We start from the raw sequence: 21,981 nt of genomic DNA on the forward strand, positions 1-21,981 counted from the left end.
CTTCTTAACAACTTGTCATATTTAAACAAATGAGGTATCGTTTGAAGAGTCTTAATTGTACGCTAGTTATAGGCTTTGTAGCGTTCTCTAATATAGTATCTCCTACAAGAAAATGCCATGAACTGTGCGGATATTAGTTTTTGTACTAATTTTCTCGTTTAAAATATTTCTAAAATGTTTTTACTTGCGATATAGGTACTATAGGGCAAGTTTAGGATTCGTAAAAAAAATCGAACTCGAGATAACAATTTTACATGACATTATGATGATGGAGAATGCCAAAAAAGTGGGTCCGGCAATTCTGTCTGTCTGTCTGTCTGTCTGTCTGTCTGTCTGTCTGTCTGTCTGTCTGTCTGTCTGTCTGTCCGTCTGTCTCTATCTGGAGCTGCAGCCTAAACGAGTGAAGTGATTTTCTTCAAACTTGGTAGTTAGCAGTTTTTGGTGATTCCCTAGAGGGGAAATTGAAATTTTTTTTTTATGACCAAAACTAACGGTACCTGCCATATAACGGAAATAGAAAAGTTATTTTTTTTTCAAAAACGGCTCTAACGATTTTGATTAAAATTTTTGTGTGTAATACTACACATAAGGGCCAACTTTTTAAATAAAAAAAATATTTTTTGTACCGTTATTAACGGTACCTGTCATAGAACGGTTTTTTTCGTTTCTGAATATCTCGTACAACGTTAACCCGATTTAAATGAAAATTTTTATACAAAAGTGTGTAAGTAAACATAATATTAAAATTTTAGAAAATTTTCAAAAAACGCATTTTTGGTTTTTTAAAAAATATTTCAAAATTTTTTTTTGAAAAATCAATTTTTTGAAAACGGATCAATGAAAAATTTTGAAATTTAGTTTTTATGTGTAAATTAATTAATACCAACTTTTTTTTTGAAAAATGTTAAAAAAATTTTATATATAAAAAATTATTTTTTTAAAAAAACGGCTCCTACAATTTTCAAAATTTTTTTTCTAAAAATACCTTTTTATACGAGAAATAAAATGGCATATTTGTTTTTTTTTTTAAGATATTTTAAAACGGAGTTTTATTAATTATAAAAACAGATTTAATTTTTTTATACTACTTATGAAATTTCTTCAAAATATCGAATTTTAAATTTCTTGAATAAAAAGCTTTAACATTATAGTTACTTTAAGCATAAGAGCAAGTACGTGCGACCCCAGTCGTGCAATTTATTTTTTCTTCTAAAAGGCATCAAATTAGATAACTTTTCATATCCTTAACCAACTGCGTAGCAAAATTCATTTGAAAAGAGAGTTCATGAAACATAGTTTAACATAAGTTTAGGACCACTTTTGAATATTTAAGAAAATCCATACGCCTAAGGTCTTAAAAAAAGTGAATTATGAAGTATAATTAAGACCAGACCAATGTGAACCTTGTGTCTTTTTTTTCAAATGTGAGCCTGAAAATATTCAGATTGCTTAAGAACCCTATACTGACAACTGTATCAAACCATAGCAAGTGTAATCAATATTTAATACCTCCATTAATTCAAAAAAAAAAAAAAACAAGAACACACAAAAAAAAAACGAATCTATACATTTCTGTGTCAATCAACCACAATATGCACTCAAAAACGATCCAAATACGATCATTGTCACATGACACAGGTGGAAAAAATATAAGAACTACCCCACTTTTTTTTATGCAATCCGTGTCGCCAAAGTCTAAATACCTTTTACTCCCGACCCGACAAATCACATGATGAGATTGATGAAGATCGTTAAATCTAAGCGTTTGCCACTTCGTGTGATGCTGATTTTCTTATAGCACCACAAAGATGGTTTCAAATGGGATGCTAGATGCTAGATCTGACACACACAAATTTATATATACACAAACATACAAACATGCGACTTGATGCTGGGATCTTTGTTTTAGAGTGGATGGATATTGTATTGCGCTGGTGGTAGATTGCTTAATTCTTAGGTATGCCAATCGGATGGATTTATTCGATTGCTATGGAAGCAAAAAAAAAAGAAATATACAAAGCATCATCGCGTCCGGAGCTTGACTTGACATTGCACAAACTCCTACCATTACCATCTGCGTGATATTTGCTCTCAGTTATTGTTTTGCTATCGGGTAGTCGCGTCGTGTTGTGTTTGAATTGTGGCATCACAACGAATCATATTTATTACCAAGTTCTTTGTGCGCATCCTACTCCATTACAACTTATTCCTTTCAAATATTAAACAAACAACAAAAAAAAAACATAAAAGACAAGCTCCTTAAGGATTGCTTAAGATTACCTAACTTTGTTTTAAATTTAAATTTTCTAACCATCACTTAATGGATTGTTTTATAATAAAACATAAATTGAATGGAAAGTGAAGGTTAAGGGTGAAAGATTTTTCGTAAGAAAATTATATTGCATTCACTGGACAATATAGAAAGTATAAAGCAAATAAGAAAAAGTGCACGTGACTATGTCATCAAAGGTACTCTCGACTTTGGTCGTTTTAGTGGCTATTTCGTTAATTTCAACAACAACAGGAAGAATTGTAAAGGTTTGTATCATCGAGATTATTACAAAATTTTCTTTATGTACTTTTATGTAGTTACAATTATTGTGATGCAGACTATTTGCCAAGATAGCTTCTCATTTTAGCTCCAAGTTTACTTTAGCTCGCTTTCTTATTCACTAATATTAAAAAAGATACAAGTAATAGTTTATTTTTTTGACCATAGGACATTTAAGTTGCTTTTAAACATCCAATCATTCAAAAGGCCTTGCCAAACAGAGCGCATTTTCAACTTTTTAAAACTTTTATTTTAAAGGATCTAACACACCGGAAAAAAATTCCACACCTGAACGTTGACGTTCCGGTTTTGAATTTATTGGATACAGTTACCCGTACCGCTGCCGCATACCTACTTTTCTAGAAATACGTATCTTTGAACCATTACCTCTTGCTTATACCTTCCCGGTGTATGAGCTCCTTAAAAATTATGTAATATTGTTTTCCTACCGGTATCATATAATAACTCATAAAACAACAACAGTCATCAAAAAATTTACAGCGTGTCTCACAGTCACCGCCCAAAATGAAAACCATGGATTCCTGAAGTCCTTTTAAGTCGAAAAACTTAGCAGATAATTTTCTTGTTTTCTTCCCGTTTTAGAGTTATGACGGTTTTTTTAATTCGTAGATGTTTTTAATAACCAATCAAGAATTTATTAAAGTTAAAGTTGGTCCCAAAACTTTTTTTTCTGTGGACCACAGTTTCTCCGCAGTTTTGCATCAAAGTAAATTTTGTTCGTTATTTAAGTTGTTTTTTCACTTTCATATCATAAAAAAAAACACTTAGATGAGTATTATTTTATTTAAAACAAAAAATATTTTTTTTCATAAAAAAGAATACTGAAAGTAATTAAAAAAATAAACAAACTGAGCGAATTAAAAAAAAAAAACAAATTTTTTAACCCAAAATTAATTCAATAATTAATTAAATAAATTAAAATTTTTCTGAGCTATTAGTCCGGTCAATTTAGGAATCCGAGGTTGCATTAATTTCCAGCAAGCTAAAAATTGGTAGGATTGTTGGAAAAACCATCAAAAATTAAATCTAAAATGTCCTCATCGATCCGAGACCTGGAAAAAAATTTACTTGGGGTCAAAGGTCACAAAAACTTTCTTAAAAATATTCTTGTCTAAGGGAAATATTTTTAAGAAAGTTGGCCGCCTAGGTTTCTACAGATTTATTTTATAACACAGGTGTTTAAAATTTTTCATAAAATACTTTTTTTACATTTTGCATCGAAAAACAGATTTAAAATTTTTTTTAAGGAAAATGTGCAATAGCTATGAAATTTTATGTACTCATAAAATTATTGTTAAAAATTATAAAAAAAAAAAAATAAATAAAATTCATTCATTCGTGGTTGTAGTGAACGAAAATATAATATGATAAAATATAAAATACACTGAACGAAAAAAACCCAATATTTTATGAACTGGTTTCCATAGAACTTTTTTCTATCTGTTTTTAAAACAGTCAATAGTGTAGCTGTCAGCCGTTTCAGGGTTGTCCATTCTCTATCGGACACCCTGTGCCTGTATTATATTCAGACATATTCTAAACAAAAATTACCAAAGAAATGGTTTCGGGAAAAGGGCCCCAACCGGAAAAATGGTGAAAATTTCCATTTTGTTTTGCTTTCCCCATAATCTTAGCCATTGAAGAATGAAATTCAAGCTAAAAAAATAATGAAATTTCAGGAACTTTTCAGTTGGGAGTTTTTTTTCAGAATAGGCCTTATTATGACGATTACAACTCAACTTCAACTTTTTGAATCGTCATACCTAAGAAACGGTGGGTCTAAAGAAAAAAAGTGTTATGACACTTTTTATACATAATAATCTGGTCTACAATTCTTGTATTAAACATTTTTTGACTGAAAAACCAGTTTTTGTGACCTGTGACCCCAAGTAAATTTTTTTCCAGCTCTCGGATCGATGAGGACTTTTAAGATTTAATTTATGATGGTGTTTCCAACAATCCTACCAATTTTCAGCTTGCTGGGAATTAATGTAACCTTACCTTCTTATTGTAGTCCAATTTGACCGGACTATATTCTGGTTAAAAAAATAACAATAGATAAAGCTCAAAAAAAAGTTTAAAATCATTTGAATTAATTTTGACCTTAAAAAATTGTTTTTTTTTTTTAATAAACTGGGCTTTAATAATAAGCGAAAAAAAATAGTAAAAGTGAAAACAAAAAAATTGAGTTTGCGGAGAAACGGTTGTATACAGAAAAAAAAATTCTGGGACAAACTAAAACTGTAATAAAATCTTCATTAGTTATAAAAAAAAAAATCTGGCAAATTGGACGTAGTTTGGCAAAGATAAAGCCAGTTAAAGGGAAAGAGAGCAAAAATTATAAAAACCGTCTGAACTCGGAAATGAGAAAATTAAATCATAAGTTTTTCGACTTATATTTAAATAATTCTTTTATAAACAAATTTTCAGGAGCATTGAACTACAAGCAAGTACGTGCGACTCAGTATTGCCTTTTATTTTAAATTTCTTCTTCGCTTTTTCTTTGTTAGTAATATTTCTTCCAAGTTTCAGGATCTTGTCTTATGACTAACTTCTCATGCCTAATTCACTTGAACAAGTGTCAGAAAAAAATAAAAGAAGTTTAAGTTTTTTCTATATAACGTAAATTAAGTCGGTGTTTTGATAACCAATTCTTTCTTCAACAAGAAAAACTTTCCTCAAGGCACAAAAGAAAATTTTTGGAAGCATTCTGCAAACTTAAACGTCGTTATAGGTTATAATGCTTTTTTTTATTTTTTAAGTACATTCATATATGTACTACAAACACATAAGAAAATATAAAAGGTAAAGAAGGGACACCTATTGAATTTTATTTTTATAACCTGCTAATGATAATGATAATGAATTCATGTTTTTTTCATTATAATGATCTTCATATGTATATGCGATGTAAAAGAAGAATTACATGCATCATTGCAACCTTGTATCACAATCATTTCCCGTAACGATTGACAAAATTCCAAACAACAAAAATATAAACATTTATTAATTACGTTCGAGACACGTTCGGGACACATTCGGGACACGTTTGGGACACATTCCGAACACGTTCAGGACACGTTCAGAACATTCGGGACGATTTCGGGACACGTCCCAAACATTTTATGTAATTTTTAAATTTTATTTTTCAAGTTAGTACAACGAACAAGAATAACAAAATAGTATTTTAACTTTTTATTATAGAAAATTCAATTTTTGAAATTTGTTTAGTTTGTTTGCAATCATTCTTGATATTTCATCCTTATTTAACTGAGGAGTTTTAAATAATCATTTCTGTTTTAAATTACCGTTTTATTGTTTAAGTAAAAAATATTTAATATGACCTGCATTATTTAATAACTTTGAAATAAACAATACCTACTTTTGTTTTTTTTTATCTCCAGAAGAGACAAATATATCGAGAACAAGTTCTTCCACATGCTGGTGGAAAAATTCCTGATACAGCCTTTCAGACTGACCGTCTCTTTTTGAATCATTTGCAAAAGGAAGGTATTGCTATACCAGATGGAATAGTTTTGCAACAGCGTAATCCACAAGTATTTTACGAGAACTTTCTTGTTTCATTAAAAAAAAAAACACTAATGAATTTTCTTACCAAAGGTTTATCCGTTCCTTAATAAACAATCACGAGCTGTATATAAAGTTGCATTGAGTTCAGATGGAAGATATATTCCCAATGAAGGACGTTACTTTTATGATTCTCCACCATCAGTTGAGACAACATATCTTGTTCCCCAGATACATGACTATCCCGAACGAAAACCATCAGTAATACCAGCTTACCCCGTCTACAAACAACTCCACATACAAAATCCTCATCTGAATCAACCCAAACTGCAACCCAAATTAAAATCAAAGAAAAAATGTATGTAACGTTTTCAAAATAAAGTCGATTTTCAACCCTTTCTAATTGCAGCATTTTTATACTTATCGCCATACAGCAAAACCTCTTCACTCGGATCGGACAAATTAAACATCATCCATCAGCCAACTCAAACCATCAATTTACTGAACGATCCTTTGGGTTATCTATCTAACAATAATTACAACACAAACTATGGACCTTCACAGCATGTTAGTATGAAATAAATGATTTATTCAACACAAAATGACGTTATGTTGTTTATTTTAGCTCTTCAATGAATTCGATAGCTTGTTCAATGGTTTTCAACTGGATGCCCCAAGACCTATTTATAAACCCTGAATGCATATATTTTGAACTGAAGTTTAACCCGCGGGAGCCTTAACTTATAACATTATTTAATTTGTTTATCAATTTTTTTTAATTAAAATATAGAATAAGTTTTTATTACTTGATGTTTGTGAGCGTTTTTATTTGTTAACTTCTGATGTGGTTTCAGGCTTGTGATTACTTCTTTTAAAAGCTTTTATAAATTTTCTTATTTTTTTTTTGAGTGAAAATCAGCCAACTTAAACGAATCAACACTCAGGTTCAAATATGCTATAGAGCTCTGAAACAAAGACCTTGAACTTGAATGTTTAAGATTCATTTAATTCACTCGTATAGCTTGCAGTTAATAGAATTACATAAATACATAATTACTTCATCTTCATTTGTAGTGGGGATCGCGGCAGCAATGAGTTAAGAGTTAAGACAAGAGCAAAAACAATCAGTCTTAAGTCAAAGTTACTAATGATGAACAACAATCTCACGGTATGTAAGTTCACATGCTTGTCTGGCTAATTACAACTTAACTGTGCCTATCATGATTGGAATGGGCTATTAAGTTTTAGATAATGTGAAACAAAATTCGATATCTTCCTCCTCATGTAAGAAAAAAAATGTTTGGATGCAAATATGTACCTCAGCAACCAGACCCCCAAAGAAAGATCTTTATTTTGATGTTACATTCGATGACTTTGGAGGAATTTTGTTGAAATGCATTTTTTCGATTTTTCGGATTTTTTCGAAAATCTGAAAAAAAAAAATAAAATTTCAATTTTTTAATCTAAATGCATAGGCATTTTCACTTCGAACTCATATCTGTGAACCAAAACTTATTTCGAGCCTTTGGCCCCCAGATATCTGCCTCCGAATGTATTGGAAAAAATGTTTGGATGCAAATACCTCGAAGAAACTTTTGGTATTCAGTTATGAATAGAGCTTAAAGAGACCTTTCTTTTGATGTTACATTCGATGAATTTGGAGGAATTTTTTTTTTTAATGCATTTTTTCCGACAATTCAGATATATCTGTGGATCAAAGTCTCGCAACAAGTTTAGGTTAACAGATATGAGTTCACAGTGAAAAGGCCTATGCATTTAAATTAAGAAATTGCAATTTTATTATTTTCAGATTTTCGAAAAAATCAAGGTTAACCCCTTGCCGAAAAAAAAATGCATTTTAAAAAATTCCTCCAAATTCATCAAATCTAACAGCAAAAGAAAGGTCTTACTCCAGTCAAAGCGTCGGAAAAAAAGGCCTAACCTTGCGCACAGAGGCACTGTCAGTTTTTATTTCATGGATCGATAGGGGTATATTTAAAAGGCTTAAACCCAATTTCTCACCACCTGATCATTCTTTTTAGTGGAATTATTCACAAAAATGCCTTTTTTGGGATATTTTACTTCCAAGCTAATATCTTTTCAGTTCTATTTTTTCAGATTTTCGAAAAAAATCCGAAAAAGCGAAAAAATGCATTTTAACAAAATTCCTCCAAAGTCATCGAATGAAACATTAAAATAAAGGTTGCTTTAAGCTCTATTCATAACTGCAAACCGAAAGTTTCTTTTAGGTCTGGTTGCTGAGGTATTTACATCCAAAAATTTTTTACTTGCTCTATAGGTACGGTGACCATATTTCTAGAAGCGAAACCCGGGACGGATAAAAAATTTGTTGGCTCGTTTTGAAAATAATGATTTTCAAAAAAAAAAAAATTAACGACGAAATTCTTATCATTTCCAGTGCTAGAATATTTGGAGTTTTCTGTTGTTTGTCACTCCAGGTAATTTTTCTTGCTCCTACAGAGTTTATTACTTGAAAAAATTTTCGTTTTGCTTCAGCAGCGTACTAGGCTTAAGGCTTTGATTCGAAAAATTAGAAAAACTTTTAATTTCGAACCACTGTTCTCTTGTTTTCCGTACAATTTTTTTTTTTTTTTTTATTTTGAATAAAAAAAAATCGGAGAATGTGCAAATACGGGATAATCACGGGACAAATTACAAAATACGGGACACTTATACGTCCCGGGTTTCTAAAGTAAAAACCCGGGACAAGCTGTAGAAATACCGGACAGTCCCTGGTAAACCGGGACGGATGGTCACCGTATAACTATAGGTACGGTGACCCCCCGTCCCGGTTTACCCGGGACTGTCCCGTATTTCTACAGCTTGTCCCGGGTTTTTATTTAAGAAACCCGGGACGTATAAGTGTCCCGTATTTTGTAATTTGTCCACATTCTCTGATTTTTTTATTCAATATTTTACAAGAAAACAGTGGTTGGAAAATAAAATTTTTCTAGTACGCCGCTGAAGCAAAACGAAAAATTTTCCAAGTCTCCAAAGTAAAAAAACGATTAAAAACTCTCCATATATTCTAGCACAGGTAAGAATTTCGTTGCCTAAGCTGCGTACTGTGCAACGAAAAGCAAAATTTTCGTTTACGATTTCGTTCCGCTGGTTTTGTATGAAAATTTTCGTTTTGCCTCTAGACTAGGCTTTAGTTTTTTTAAATGTTCGTCAATTATTTAGTTCCAGCTTCTGTTTGTCAGGTTGGTACACCAGGAAATGTTTTCGAATAAAGAACAACATATGGAAAAGTAAAGAACCCAGATAACTTTCAAAACTTTTAAGGACATGTTAAAAGTTGTGTTAAGGTTCATATAATTTCAAAACCATTTAAATAAAAATGTTTAAAAACAGCTCTCCCGATTTAGATTAAAAAAATATTTTTTTAGAAGTTATTAACAGACAATATTAAAAAACCATTTTCTTGATTTCTGATTTCGTAAACGACTTAAATGATATCAACAAAAAAGCTCCCATAAAATCGTTTAGGAAATCTGAATATCAAAAAAAAAAAAAATTTTAATTTTTTTGAAAAATCAATGTTTTCAAAACGATCCGACGAATTTTTTATCCGTCCTGGGTTTGGCTTCCAGAAATATGGTCACCGTAACTATAGGGCAAGTATTGGTTTCGTGTCGAAAAAAAAATTTGAGGTTTTAATCAAAACCAACATTACGATGATGGAGAATTCCAAAAAAGTGGGTCTCGCAATTCCGTCCGTGCGTCTGTGCGTCCATCTGTACACATTTCCACAGCCTAAACAGGTGGACGGATTTTCTTCAAATTTGGTACAGATGATTTTTATAGGATTTTGAAAGTTGGTTTTTTTTTGTTTTTTTTATATCTCGCTTAGAAAGTGTACCCCCCATACAAATTTTTCAATTCAAACCAAATAACTCGAAAACGGCTCTTACGATTTTGATAAAAAAACTTGTGTATAATTTTAAAAACAAGACCCAACTATTGATTTAAAAAAAAATATTTTTTGGAAGGTTTCTAGCGGTACCTGCCATAGAACCGTTTTTTTTTTTGTTTCAAAATAACTCTTAAAAGACTAACCCGATTTCAACGAAAATTTTTACACAAAAGCGTTTAATTAACCGTAATATTAAAATGTTAGAACATTTTCTGAACATTGTTCTGAAAATTTGTTTTTGAGTGTAAATTAATTATTTCTTCAAAATGACATACCAAATTTTTTTTTTTAATGTTAGAATATTTTTATATACACGCATAGTAATTTTTAATCCGTTCTACATTGAATCAATGGTGAAAAATATATTCATTAATTTTCTAAAAATCGTCCTATGGTTAAGTTACAGTTTGTCACACCAATTTTTATAAGTGAGATGGCACAGTGGTAAAGCATAAGCTTGTCAACCCAGGTATAGCAGGTTCGATCCCCAGCGGATGCCAGTTTTACTTTTTTTTGTTTTTTTTTTAATGTGTGAACAACTTAGATTTAAAGTGTGCTACTTTGATTCAATCATTTTCCACTTTAGGCTAAAAATGTAGTGATTTTCCATTGATTCAAAGTGGTTTCGATTGATTTTACGTTGTTTTTTGGCTGTGTATAAAAAATTAATTTAAAAAAAAAAACTGCTCTAACGATTTTCAAATTTTTTTTCTCAAAATTCCTTTTCATACAAGAAATCAGATGGCATACTTCGTTTTGTGATCAAAACCTTTAAAAACGGTGTTTTATTAATTATAAAAACAGCTTCTCTTTCTTTTTATTAAAAGCTTTAAGATAAGATCTACTTTCACCATAAGAGCAAGTACGTGCGACCCCAGTAGTCGTGCATTTTATTTTTCTTGAATTTGGAGGCAGATATCTGGGTGCCAAGTTTAATGCGAAACAAGTTTAATGATAATAAAAATAATCCCCCTTTCCACATATTGGAATTGACACTTTCAGTATTTTTAAATAGATCCAAATAAATTAATACAAATAAAAATAAACAAATTACTGAACCTAACGATCTAATTTGTTGCTAGTTGCTTTAATTTTAGACCATAAATCTCAGCTTAATTTTAATTTATCTAAAGCGCAAAAATATCCTTTTTTAGCTATAGTCACTAAGATATAAACACAGTTGTTCATTTTCAAACCTTGAAAGCTAACTTGAATATTACATAAACAAAAAAAAAATATACTACATAATATGTGTCTGCAATTCGTTCATTGACTTTATTACTATTGAATTGATATTAGCAAGCGAAAGCATTTTTTTTATTTCAAAAAAAAAAAAAAAAAAACTACTATCTGGTTTAGACGAAAAGTACACCACCATTTATGCTATCTATATCCCCCACAAATGGTCTTTTCCACTTCTTCATTATTTTTTAAATTTTAATATGTGTCTCCTAAGATTAAATAATCTAGCCCCAGCAGCAGTTGGTCATAGTACTTCTTTGCGTTCGCACTCTAGTTTCAAACCACAAAAAAGTTACATCAATCCACTATGGAGTCTAAATTGTTATTCGCACTTGGATTATTACTTGCAATTGGATTTGTAGCTTGCGTTGAGATTCAAGTAAGTAAATACAATGAAGTGATAGATGATATTGGTACTAAAACTCCTAACATTTTCTGGTATCAAAGTTGAAAAAGATTTAGATTTGAGTGAAGTTTTCAGTGATCAAAAGTTAAACTTAGAAATTTCAAGTTTTAAAATTTTCGCAAAATGCATTGATTATTGTGATCGTTGCTTTGCAATTTTTTTAATCGAATGTAATTTATTATGAGTTCGAAATAATTTAAAAAATACTCTTTTCAAAGATCTCTATTCTTAATTATTCTTGAAAAATGCATAAAGGCCCAATTTATTCACTCCTCATTTAGTGTCTCCTTTAAAATTATAAAAAACAAATCGTATAGAAATTTTAAAATTTCCCTTTTTAAATGGCGACTTTAAATTTAATGGAGTGTGAATAAATTGGCCCTAAGTTAATTTAAGGAGGTTTATATTTTGGTTGTTACCGTTTATTCATTTAATGTTTGAATCGATTTTGTGCTGATTATTTTTAACCCATGTCCTGAAGGTGAACCTTTAATGATCGATAGTGATTGAAAGCTTTATCGTTAAATCTCTTGTTTAATTAAAATTTAAAAAGTTTTGCCAATTTTCCTAAGTATTGAAATTACTCGTAAAATGAATTGTATACTAAACTTCATGGTTAATAAGCAAAGAGACCATCATTGAATATTTTACATAATTAGTGATTTTTTTAATGTGTCCGTTTAATTTAATTTTCAATAAGAAAATTCAAAATAAACAACTGTCAAAATCAACAAAATTACTGCATTAACAAAATGCAGCTTTTAACTTTTAGCTTTTTCTATCTTATTTCATATTATAAAAATCAAATCATATTAGTTTAAATAGACAACCATTCAAAAGAATTTAAAAAAAAACAACAAAAAATATGTAATACAATAATTGCGCCAATCTCTTTTGACCTAAAATTCCTGCTGTGCATTGAATGCCATAGGCTGTAAAGTTTTATACTTTTTTTTTTGTCTTAGTTAAAAGGTGCACACCGCCTTCTAACTGAAAATAAAAGTAAGAGCAAAACTGGGTGAACTCCTTTTACCATCATGATCATCTGAAAACAAACGAATACCGTTAAATGAACGCAGTGGTTGTTGCTACTGTACTGTTATGGTTTAGCTATGATTCATTTTCATTTGAACCGGTTTCTATGAGATAATGTGTGCGCGGTGCATGCACTCGTATTACCTCGATTATGTAACAATTTTTTATGTCTGACTGATATGTGTATGGAGTAGACTTTTTTTTATTGAATGGTTTTTTTTTCTCTAATGCTAAGACGATTTATGAATTGAACTGATCTATTTATTAATTTAAAGTTACAACATAGGCTAATGATGGAGAACTATTGTGTTTGAGCTTATTTATTAGTAGGTATTTAAGATGTTTGTTTGGAATCTCATTCAATGATTGCAAATCAATGTAAATGTTTGAACTAAGCCTAACTTGTTATCAATTTTACAAGATCTAAATAAGTAGTCTATTAAAAATAAAAAAAATAATTTATACAATATGTAGGTAATAAGAGAAACAAAATTAATAAATGCACGACGGAAAAATGAATAATATTTTTTAATTTTGAGGCCTATTTGAAAGATTTGTTAGGTATGTAATTGTATGTACCTACTTGTACATGTGTATTGTGTACCTACCAAATGTCATGTATTGAAGTTTTCTATCAGCCCTATTCTGCTATTCGATTCACGTGAATCGAAAGATTTCATTGCTTTATTACATCAAACTAACTTTAAAAAACATCAAACTTTCGAAATCAAAGCGTTGTGTCCGTCTGTTTTAGCAATTCTAAAGAAAAAATATTTGCTTAAATTTAATTTTAACCCCTATTTAAAGGCTTCTTATTTAAGACTTTCACTTGAATCGGATAGTAGAATAGGGACTTATAGTTAGCACAATTTTTACTTTAAAAAGTTATTAATTTTACTGGTTTGCGATTGATGCCATTCAATTAAGCATTCAAATATAGCCAAAAACGAAATCCAACTTGACTTATTCTCGAAACAAAATGAGTTTTTAAAAACTCCATTAGACAAAATAGGTTCTTTATATATTTACATATGTATGTATGTAATTACATTACATATCGTCGGTAGTACCTAATTACCTAAGTGCAAAACCACATATTTTTCAGAAACCACCAATCAAACTTTGCGGTTATCTGAATTTTCAAAATGCGTCAAATCAAATAGGAATTCAATAGCGTTCTTTTTGGTATATTGCATAGTGACACCTCTAACAACAATGAAAATCGACATCGGTGAAAATCTGTAAAAATGCACCCCTGTAGGTGACTTTGACCTAACACCGATGATATCAATTGTATAAATGTGTACTTATTTTTCTTCAATACCTATTTTTTTTAATACTATCATCGCTATGAAGTCTTTAAAACTAAACTGAAATTGCACCTATAGTTGTTTTTTTATTCAGGCAATCACTGAAATGGGCTTTTTACGTTTTGCTTGAACTAGGGTTGCCAGATATATTTTGACGAAACTAGTAATTGAGATGTAAAATACCGGACTTTCCCGGACAAATAAGGACACAAAAAAGAGTACAAATCTAGGACAAAAGGAATGCATAGTTTTATAAAAACAAAAAAAAGCGGAAATATCTTTTCAAAATAAATATAGTTTTATTCTAAAGAATAAGCTAATCTGCTTGTTGAAAAATTGATTTTTTCTCTATCCTTACGAATAAGTACTAAATGACTGTTTAACTGACTATTGAAAAATTGGCCCTTAGTTAAATGCTAATAGAATTTTTAGTAAGTTACTATTTAAGTTAAGAAATGGTCTTTTTGACTTAGCAACTTACTTAAGCGGCCTTATATTTTTCTTAATCGTTTAAAATTTTGCACCTTGAGTCTTACAATAAGGTACCTACTGTAATAAATAATAAAATTTAAATAAATTATTAAAATAAATTTTTGTTGGTCAGAGAATTCACTAACCTGTACCTAATACGCACATTTTTGAGTTTTGATTATATTGGAACAGAACACAAAAAAGAATTGAGCAGATAATAGACCAAAATAAAAACGCCTCGCTTTTAATGAACTCGATTCGTTTTTTGAATAAGGAATGAACTAAGAGTAGCATACAAAAAGTGAGATTTTTAAAGGCTTCAAAAGAGTACAATCCCGGACAATTGATAGAAACTATCCCGGACGTCCCCCACACAGCCAAAAAAGAGTACATGTCCGGGAAAACCCGGACGCATGGCAACCCTAGCTTGAACCCTGATGCGGTGAAAATAAATTTTCAACTTCATCAACTATCTATCAAAGATAATTGCATTGAAAGAGAAACAATCATTACATTACTCAAATACTCAGATGATTCAGCACGTATTTGATCTTCAAGTTTAAATGACTTTGAGGTCCTACATTTAATTTTTAAACAATGCAACAAAGTGCATATAACATATACGAATAGGTTGCACGTACTTGTTTATATCTTATATGTGCGATATGCTCCAAAAAACCCTTTCATTTTTATAAGGACTTCACAATGCAACAATATCCCAAAAGTAAAGCAAAGTAAAAATATAAAAAAGTACGTATACGCCATAGTGGATATAATATTTTTGTTTCATTTAAACAAAGACAATTTGAGGATAAAATAAAAACGCTGATCTAAGAACATATCTCAATATACATAAGGCCTCTCTTTATTCATTTATTATGAAAGGATTTTCCAATCATTGTTAGAAAAAAAGTAGTTCAGTAAATTATTATTTTTGTACTCCTCGTATGTACATTAGGGTGTCCGTTATTTCCCAAAGTGATGTTTTCGGGGGAAACACCCCCCAGATCGAAAGTTTAGGACCTAAACAAGGGGAATTTAGGAATTTTTTGGAGGTCATTAACCCGTGCCTCTAGGGTCATACTTTCCCCATACAAATTTGTATGGGAAATTTTTAACTTTTACATACAATTTTTTTTCTCTCGAGTTAAATCATCTATTTTCAAAATGTTTATTGATTCTGGTTAGAAAATAGTTCCTTTAAAAGATCACATTCAAAATTTCCCGTTAAAAAATTTGTTTATTTTTTATTTCGGTTTTTGAAATTATTAGCTGTTTTCGTGGTTTTTGCTTTTACGTTTATTTGAAAATATTTAATATATTATTTTATTCTTCTTAGAGTATACCACCTATCACATAATTTTAAATACAGTTTTATTAGTTTTTAAATATTTTCAAATATTGCATTTAAAAATGTGTGTATAAATCAAAACATTTAATTTTTTAAATTTTTATTTGAAATTTTTGCCGACTTTATTCGTTTAAATTAATTTTTTTTCAGAAAATTAAAAAAATTATTTTAACGGGAAATTTTGAATATGATCTTTTAAAGGAACTATTTTCTAACCAGAATCAACAAACATTTTGGAAATAGATGATTTAACTCGAGAGAAAAAAAATGTATGTAAAAGTTAATTTGTATGGGGAAAGTATGACCCTAGAGGCACGGGTTAATGACTTCCAAAAAAATTTTTTTTTGCTAAATTCCCCTTATTTAGGTCCTAAACTTTCGATCTGGGGGGTGTCTCCCCCGAAAACATCACTTTGGGAAATAACGGACACCCTAATGTACATAAGTGTCTTCCCAGTTGAAAGTAACGCATACAGTGTGTTGATGAGTTTTTGTTCACCTTTTTTCAACACTTGGTAAAAAGGCATCGACAAAACTTAAATGAATTTCATTCCAAGTAGCTATTAGGATCAATCTATATTCAATATTCAACTATTTATATTTATAGTTTTCATTTATGCAAAATCTTGTCAAATTATATCTAAGCTAAAAATCCAAATTAACAGAAATTACTATTTTTAGACTTTTGGGAGCCTTTTCCATCCTGAAAATGAAGTGCGAAGAAAAGAGAAAAAGCAGGATCTGAGTAAAATTCCTGGAGTACCTGGAGTCGATTATCCACTTTATCATGAAGTTCCTCATACAAACTTTGATTGCGGTTCTGTACCAGCTGCACCAGGAATGTATGCCAATGTGGAAACTGGTTGTCAAGTAAGCTTAAATAGTTTTTTATACAAAAATTATTAAATAATTAAGATTCGAATTTTTAAAAATTTAAATACACCTTAACAATCTTTTAAGTTCATCGGCTAGATTTCATACTGAATGTAACAATACTGAATTAATAAAAATTTTAATTTTAAAAGGCATATCATGTGTGCCATGATGGAAGAGAAGGTCATCAAGGAGCTTCATTTTTATGTACAAACGGAACAATTTTCAATCAAAAGGAATTCGCATGCGATTGGTGGTACAATGTCAACTGTGCTGAGGCAATTAGTTATTACAGGTAATTATGAAACTAAGTTTTTGAGCTGCATTCTAATCACGCAAATATTTTGATTAATTAATTAATTTTATAAGCTATTAACTATAAAAATTGAACATTTGTAATAAAGTAAAGATTTGAGTTTAAAAATTTGACAAAAGTGAGTCAATAGTCAAAAAATATTTCCAAAGGAACGCAGCTAATAAAGGGGTAAAACATGCTTAAAATCCAACTTTTAAAAGTTCTGGGTTTTAAAATAATTTTTTAATGGATTTTAAAAGGCTAAACCCTTATTGAATGAATTATTTTTTGCTTGTGCTCGCTTTGTTAAAAATATTTATACATGTGTTTATAGTTATAATTAACTTTTATTTATTTTAGCTTGAATGCCGACCCAGCTCATAATCCTTATACTCCAAAGAAGAAACTGGAAGAACAGTTCTTGATCAAAGCCTAAAGGGCTTAAAGATTTATTTTTAGGACATTCTGTTACATTTTAGGAACAAAATCGAATTTTTCAATAAGTTTTCGTAACAAAATTAATTTTTCTATGTAAAAATTGTGAATAAAAAAATATAATTTAAAATGTTTTATAGTAAATTAGCAACTGTTATGTTTTTTTTTTGAGTCAATGCAATGGTTAAAAAAAAACAGTAACACAAATGATAGCAATGAACGAGAACTTTCAACCATATCGTGGAAATCTTTTATCATTCGTAAAACATCATAGTTGTTTCTTTGCTCATATTACTTAAATTCATTTCAGGTAGGGTCAATGTGGGTAAATGTAAACAGGGGTAAATGAAAACATGGCTCATAACAAGCTTCAGTTAAATCTTTTTGATGCATACATAAGTACAAATCGCGGACGTATATATCCTTTAACTTATATGTCAAGCTCATTGCTGTCAAGAGAGAATTCATTCGACGAGCGTATTTTCCGTGAAAGATAATTTTTTAAAGTGCCAAACAAGTCGTTAGTCTTTCAGAAAAATTAAATATTTTTGCAGATTCAATTAAGTCAGTATAATTTGCAAATACTTTTTAGTTTTTAATTTTGATGTAGATTCTATGTGAAACAAACAAATTTTAAAATACAATACATTTATGTCGATTTGCATGTGTTTACATTTACCCCAGAATATTTTTCATAATGGGTAAATGTAAACAACGTATTCTGGGGGTAAATATAAACATATATTTTTGCTGAAATTATTGATTTTAATAATAATAAAGTATTTATTGTCAATTACTATTGCTAAAGTGCAGCGGAGTCACATTTTAAAGTAGCCAACACTATCATATTCAGTGGATGATGTTGCAAAATCGGTCTTTGACGTAAAAAGAAAAAAATATGACGTTCAAAGCTGCTCAGGATGCATATTGGGTGCCTATATAAAGAATCAAAGGAAGAAAACAAAAAATTTTATTGGGTTTTGAAAAAGTTTTTGCCAAATACCTTCTTGGACGTTTTTCAAGTCGTTATTTTTATCATATAATAAAGAGAAAATCATAAATTTTAAACCACCGTTTACATTTACCCCGAAAACGCTTCCAAAACACGCCTGAAACGCGTCCAAAACGCGTTCAAAAATTTAACCTAACAACAACACACTTCAAATTTTCATTTGCCCAAGTCAAAACAGGCCACAAGGTGTAAGGTCGTACAAATTTGTACAAAGTACATGTTTTACACAAGGACATTAATTCTGTTATTGAAATGTAAAGTAATCGAACAGTTCATCATCCAAGAATGTAAGATATACAAATCAAACACAGCTAACGTAACGTAAGAAAATGTCACCTGTCACTTAATTTTTCTAGCAACCAAACTAAAAACACAACAAACCAAAAAGCACAAATTGCATATTTTGACCAAATAAATTAAAACAAATGTCGCACAAAGAACAACTTGATTTTATAAAACAAAAATGGACAGAGTTGCACAATGAACCAGGTGTTTTCAAATACAAGTTAAATGTTGCAAGCCGAAAGTATTTACCAGGAAAATACAACATTTATACAGAGGTATTTTTCTTAAGTGTGTGACGTATGTCATAGCCTAAGGCAGATCTGCAAACTACGTTTAATTAACCAATTTTAAACGTGATTTTTAAATTTTCTGTATTAGGTTCTTTTTAAATGAAAATCTTCCATTTTTGAAGAGTAAATTGAGAAAAACTCATTAAACCACAAACAATCCCGTTTCTATTTTTGTTTTAGCTAAATCCTGACCGAAGTAAACTACGTCGTTTACCTTTAGCTATTCCATCGTTGTTCACAGAGTTCGATCATAACAAATTCAATTTTAATAAAATCAAACCAAATGAAAAACTGTTGGATATTCCTTTCGAAGATACCGTTATTTCATTCCTTATCAACCAGAGTCCTTTGACGCCTTACCATTCGTTAATATGTCCCGATTTAGAAAAATCCCAACCTCAGCTAATCACAGAAAAAGCTTTAGAATTTAGCATTGAATTCCTATTATCGATTGATGAAAAAGATTATCGAATCGGTTATAATAGCCCTGGAGCATTAGCATCTGTAAATCATCTCCATCTTCATTTAATGTACATGGATTTTGATTTGTATATTGAAAAGGCGGTTAGTTATTATTTTTTAACTACAAAGTATACGACTCATAACTGTCTTTTCTATATTTGAAGGACCTTGAAAGTATTGGAAAAACTGGTGCATACAGATTGCACGATTCAATGCCAACAGAAGCCATTTGCTTTTTAATAGATGAGAACAACAAAGAGACGATTGTTAAGAATATTTATGCATTGATTGAGTTTATGTTCAAGCATAGCATACCGCATAATATATTTATAACACCTGACCGACAGCAAGAAGGGAAACAACTTAAATTATTTATTTACGCTCGAGGAGAACATTTTGTTATCAAAGATGTCATGGCGTTGAATGTAGCATTTTTAGAATTTAGCGGATATTTTCCACTCGGAGGTAAGTTTTAATTTATAATGAGAAATAATTTTAATGAATAGAAAAAATTTACAATATTTTTAAATCTCAATAATGATAGTTTCAATGTTTGGTCTAGTTAAAGCTATGGAGTTTGGTATTAACAACATAAGTCCAAAATCGTCGTTTTGAGATAAATGCATTTTAAAGTTATAAAAATTCCTCCAAATCCAGTTTTATTTAATACAAATACATAATATTGGGATGCAAGTTTTTTTTTCAAATAATAATATTTACACAAATAAGGTAAAAAAAAGCGTAATTGTTATGTTTTTAGTGAGATATGTTGTCCTTAGTGCCAATAATGGAATTGTTTTTTTTTTTTAAGAATTTAAATTTTTTGGACATACCGCTATTTACTTTTTGTTTTATTTTAAACGAACAATCGATTAATATATTTCCCGTCATTGATCAAATGAACTGAGTTGTGCTGTTTTCACTTTACACTTATTTAAAAGTTTAAGAATTTTTGCTTGGTCAAAACAGCACATGTTAGAGTTATGCCATTATGATCAAACATAATTTTAGAAAAGCAGTTTAGTGTGGTTAGGTCCATTAAATATCTTTGGAACTAGTTTACTTAGAGTTATGATGTTAAAACCAAACGAAATTAGATTTTTTTAAAATAGTTCTGCATACTTAACTCATTTTCGAAAAAAATGGACTTATGCTGTTAATACCAAACTCCATAGAACATCCCATGGAAAATCTTTTTAACATCTAATATCGAATTCCAAATAACCAAAAATTCGATCTACAGTTGACTTGCAGTCGATTTTTTTTCTTAAATGAATCCAATGAAAAAAAATTACTACTTATTAAACCTCTTTTTAAACACATTACAGTTTTGATAAATGAATTATTTAAACCAAAATAAAGTAATATAAAACATGAAATCGTTTCAAAACATGAAATATCAGTCACTTTGACACATACATTCAAAAGAAGAGATCGCTGCTTTTTTAATTTCCTAAATAGCCAAAAAGTTTCGATTTTAGTAGCCACTAATTCGTGACTTGTAGGCGAGTACAAAGTTATAACCACTCATAGGCTATTACAACTCAGTCCCAGGCGCGAGAGTAACTATTTAATTATTCTCTCTCAAGAATATCTATTCCTCTCATTCCCGCAGTGTATTTTCTATTTCTGGAGTTTTTGTTAATAATAAATAAAACATGTTGTTCTATACGTTTTAATATCGCGTTCTATACGATAATCTCTACCGTTATGAACAATAATCTATAGTGTTATTAAACGCTACATTCAAACTCTACCTCTACCGTTATAATTATAACTGGCAACGGCAAGGTTCTAAAAATCAGTTAAAAAATCAGCCAGATAGGCTCTTAGATTTTCTTGGCTAGATTTATATCAGTGATGTTTTTGTATAAACATAATAACTGTTAAAATGTTGTTAAACAGCTTTTAAAAGTAAGTACTAAACTAAATAATTACAGTCACCTCTTAACGTTTGTGTGATCGGTTTTCATGGTTAAAAAGAGTGAAAACAACTTAACCTGGGGTTTATCTAATTTAATACAAATGGGATAATATGCCCCATAGTCTTTTTTGTAATGCAGTTACCATGTTTATACCAAACACCACAAATACAAAGGTCACCTCTATAAAATAGTACAATAAATTAACTTAGAAATTAAAGTATTTAAAAAGTCTTTTTTTTATTAATTTAATTTTTTTTTTATTTCAGATAGCGAATTGTTCAACAATCTTACAGAGGATAGAGTCTTAGAAAAAATAAAACAACAAACCGGGAATGTATATACCTCAATATACAAATATTTAAACGAACTATAATATCAGAGTCTAGTTAAAAAAATATGTTTTCAATAGTTATTTGTTATTTGGATAAGAAAAAGTTTTTGTAAGATTTTGCATAAAAGCAAAAAATATAAAGCATTAAGTAACTAACCGGAACAAAATGTATTAAGTATTAAAATTTGTGAAATACTTGAATTAGTAAAAAGGTAACTTTG

General features: G+C 29.8%; 2 protein-coding genes across 2 annotated transcripts; both read left to right on the forward strand.

Annotated features, from left to right (window-relative positions):
• Positions 1-2,377: 2,377 nt before the first annotated feature.
• On the forward strand, positions 2,378-17,599 carry LOC129909391 (uncharacterized). Its single transcript, XM_055986476.1, has 8 exons — positions 2,378-2,538; positions 5,977-6,129; positions 6,194-6,458; positions 6,510-6,667; positions 11,554-11,658; positions 16,534-16,722; positions 16,878-17,020; positions 17,381-17,599. The coding sequence occupies exons 1-8, from the start codon at positions 2,458-2,460 to the stop codon at positions 17,454-17,456; spliced, it is 1,170 nt and encodes a 389-aa protein (XP_055842451.1). The 5' UTR covers positions 2,378-2,457; the 3' UTR covers positions 17,457-17,599.
• A 1,148-nt stretch (positions 17,600-18,747) lies between these two features.
• LOC129908182 (GDP-D-glucose phosphorylase 1) lies at positions 18,748-21,810 on the forward strand. The gene is made up of 4 exons (XM_055984529.1): positions 18,748-19,027; positions 19,223-19,606; positions 19,669-19,969; positions 21,696-21,810. The coding sequence occupies exons 1-4, from the start codon at positions 18,893-18,895 to the stop codon at positions 21,800-21,802; spliced, it is 927 nt and encodes a 308-aa protein (XP_055840504.1). The 5' UTR covers positions 18,748-18,892; the 3' UTR covers positions 21,803-21,810.
• Positions 21,811-21,981: the final 171 nt, after the last annotated feature.

Source organism: Episyrphus balteatus, chromosome 2, assembly GCF_945859705.1.
Source record: "Episyrphus balteatus chromosome 2, idEpiBalt1.1, whole genome shotgun sequence".
Lineage (NCBI taxonomy): Eukaryota > Metazoa > Arthropoda > Insecta > Diptera > Syrphidae > Episyrphus > Episyrphus balteatus.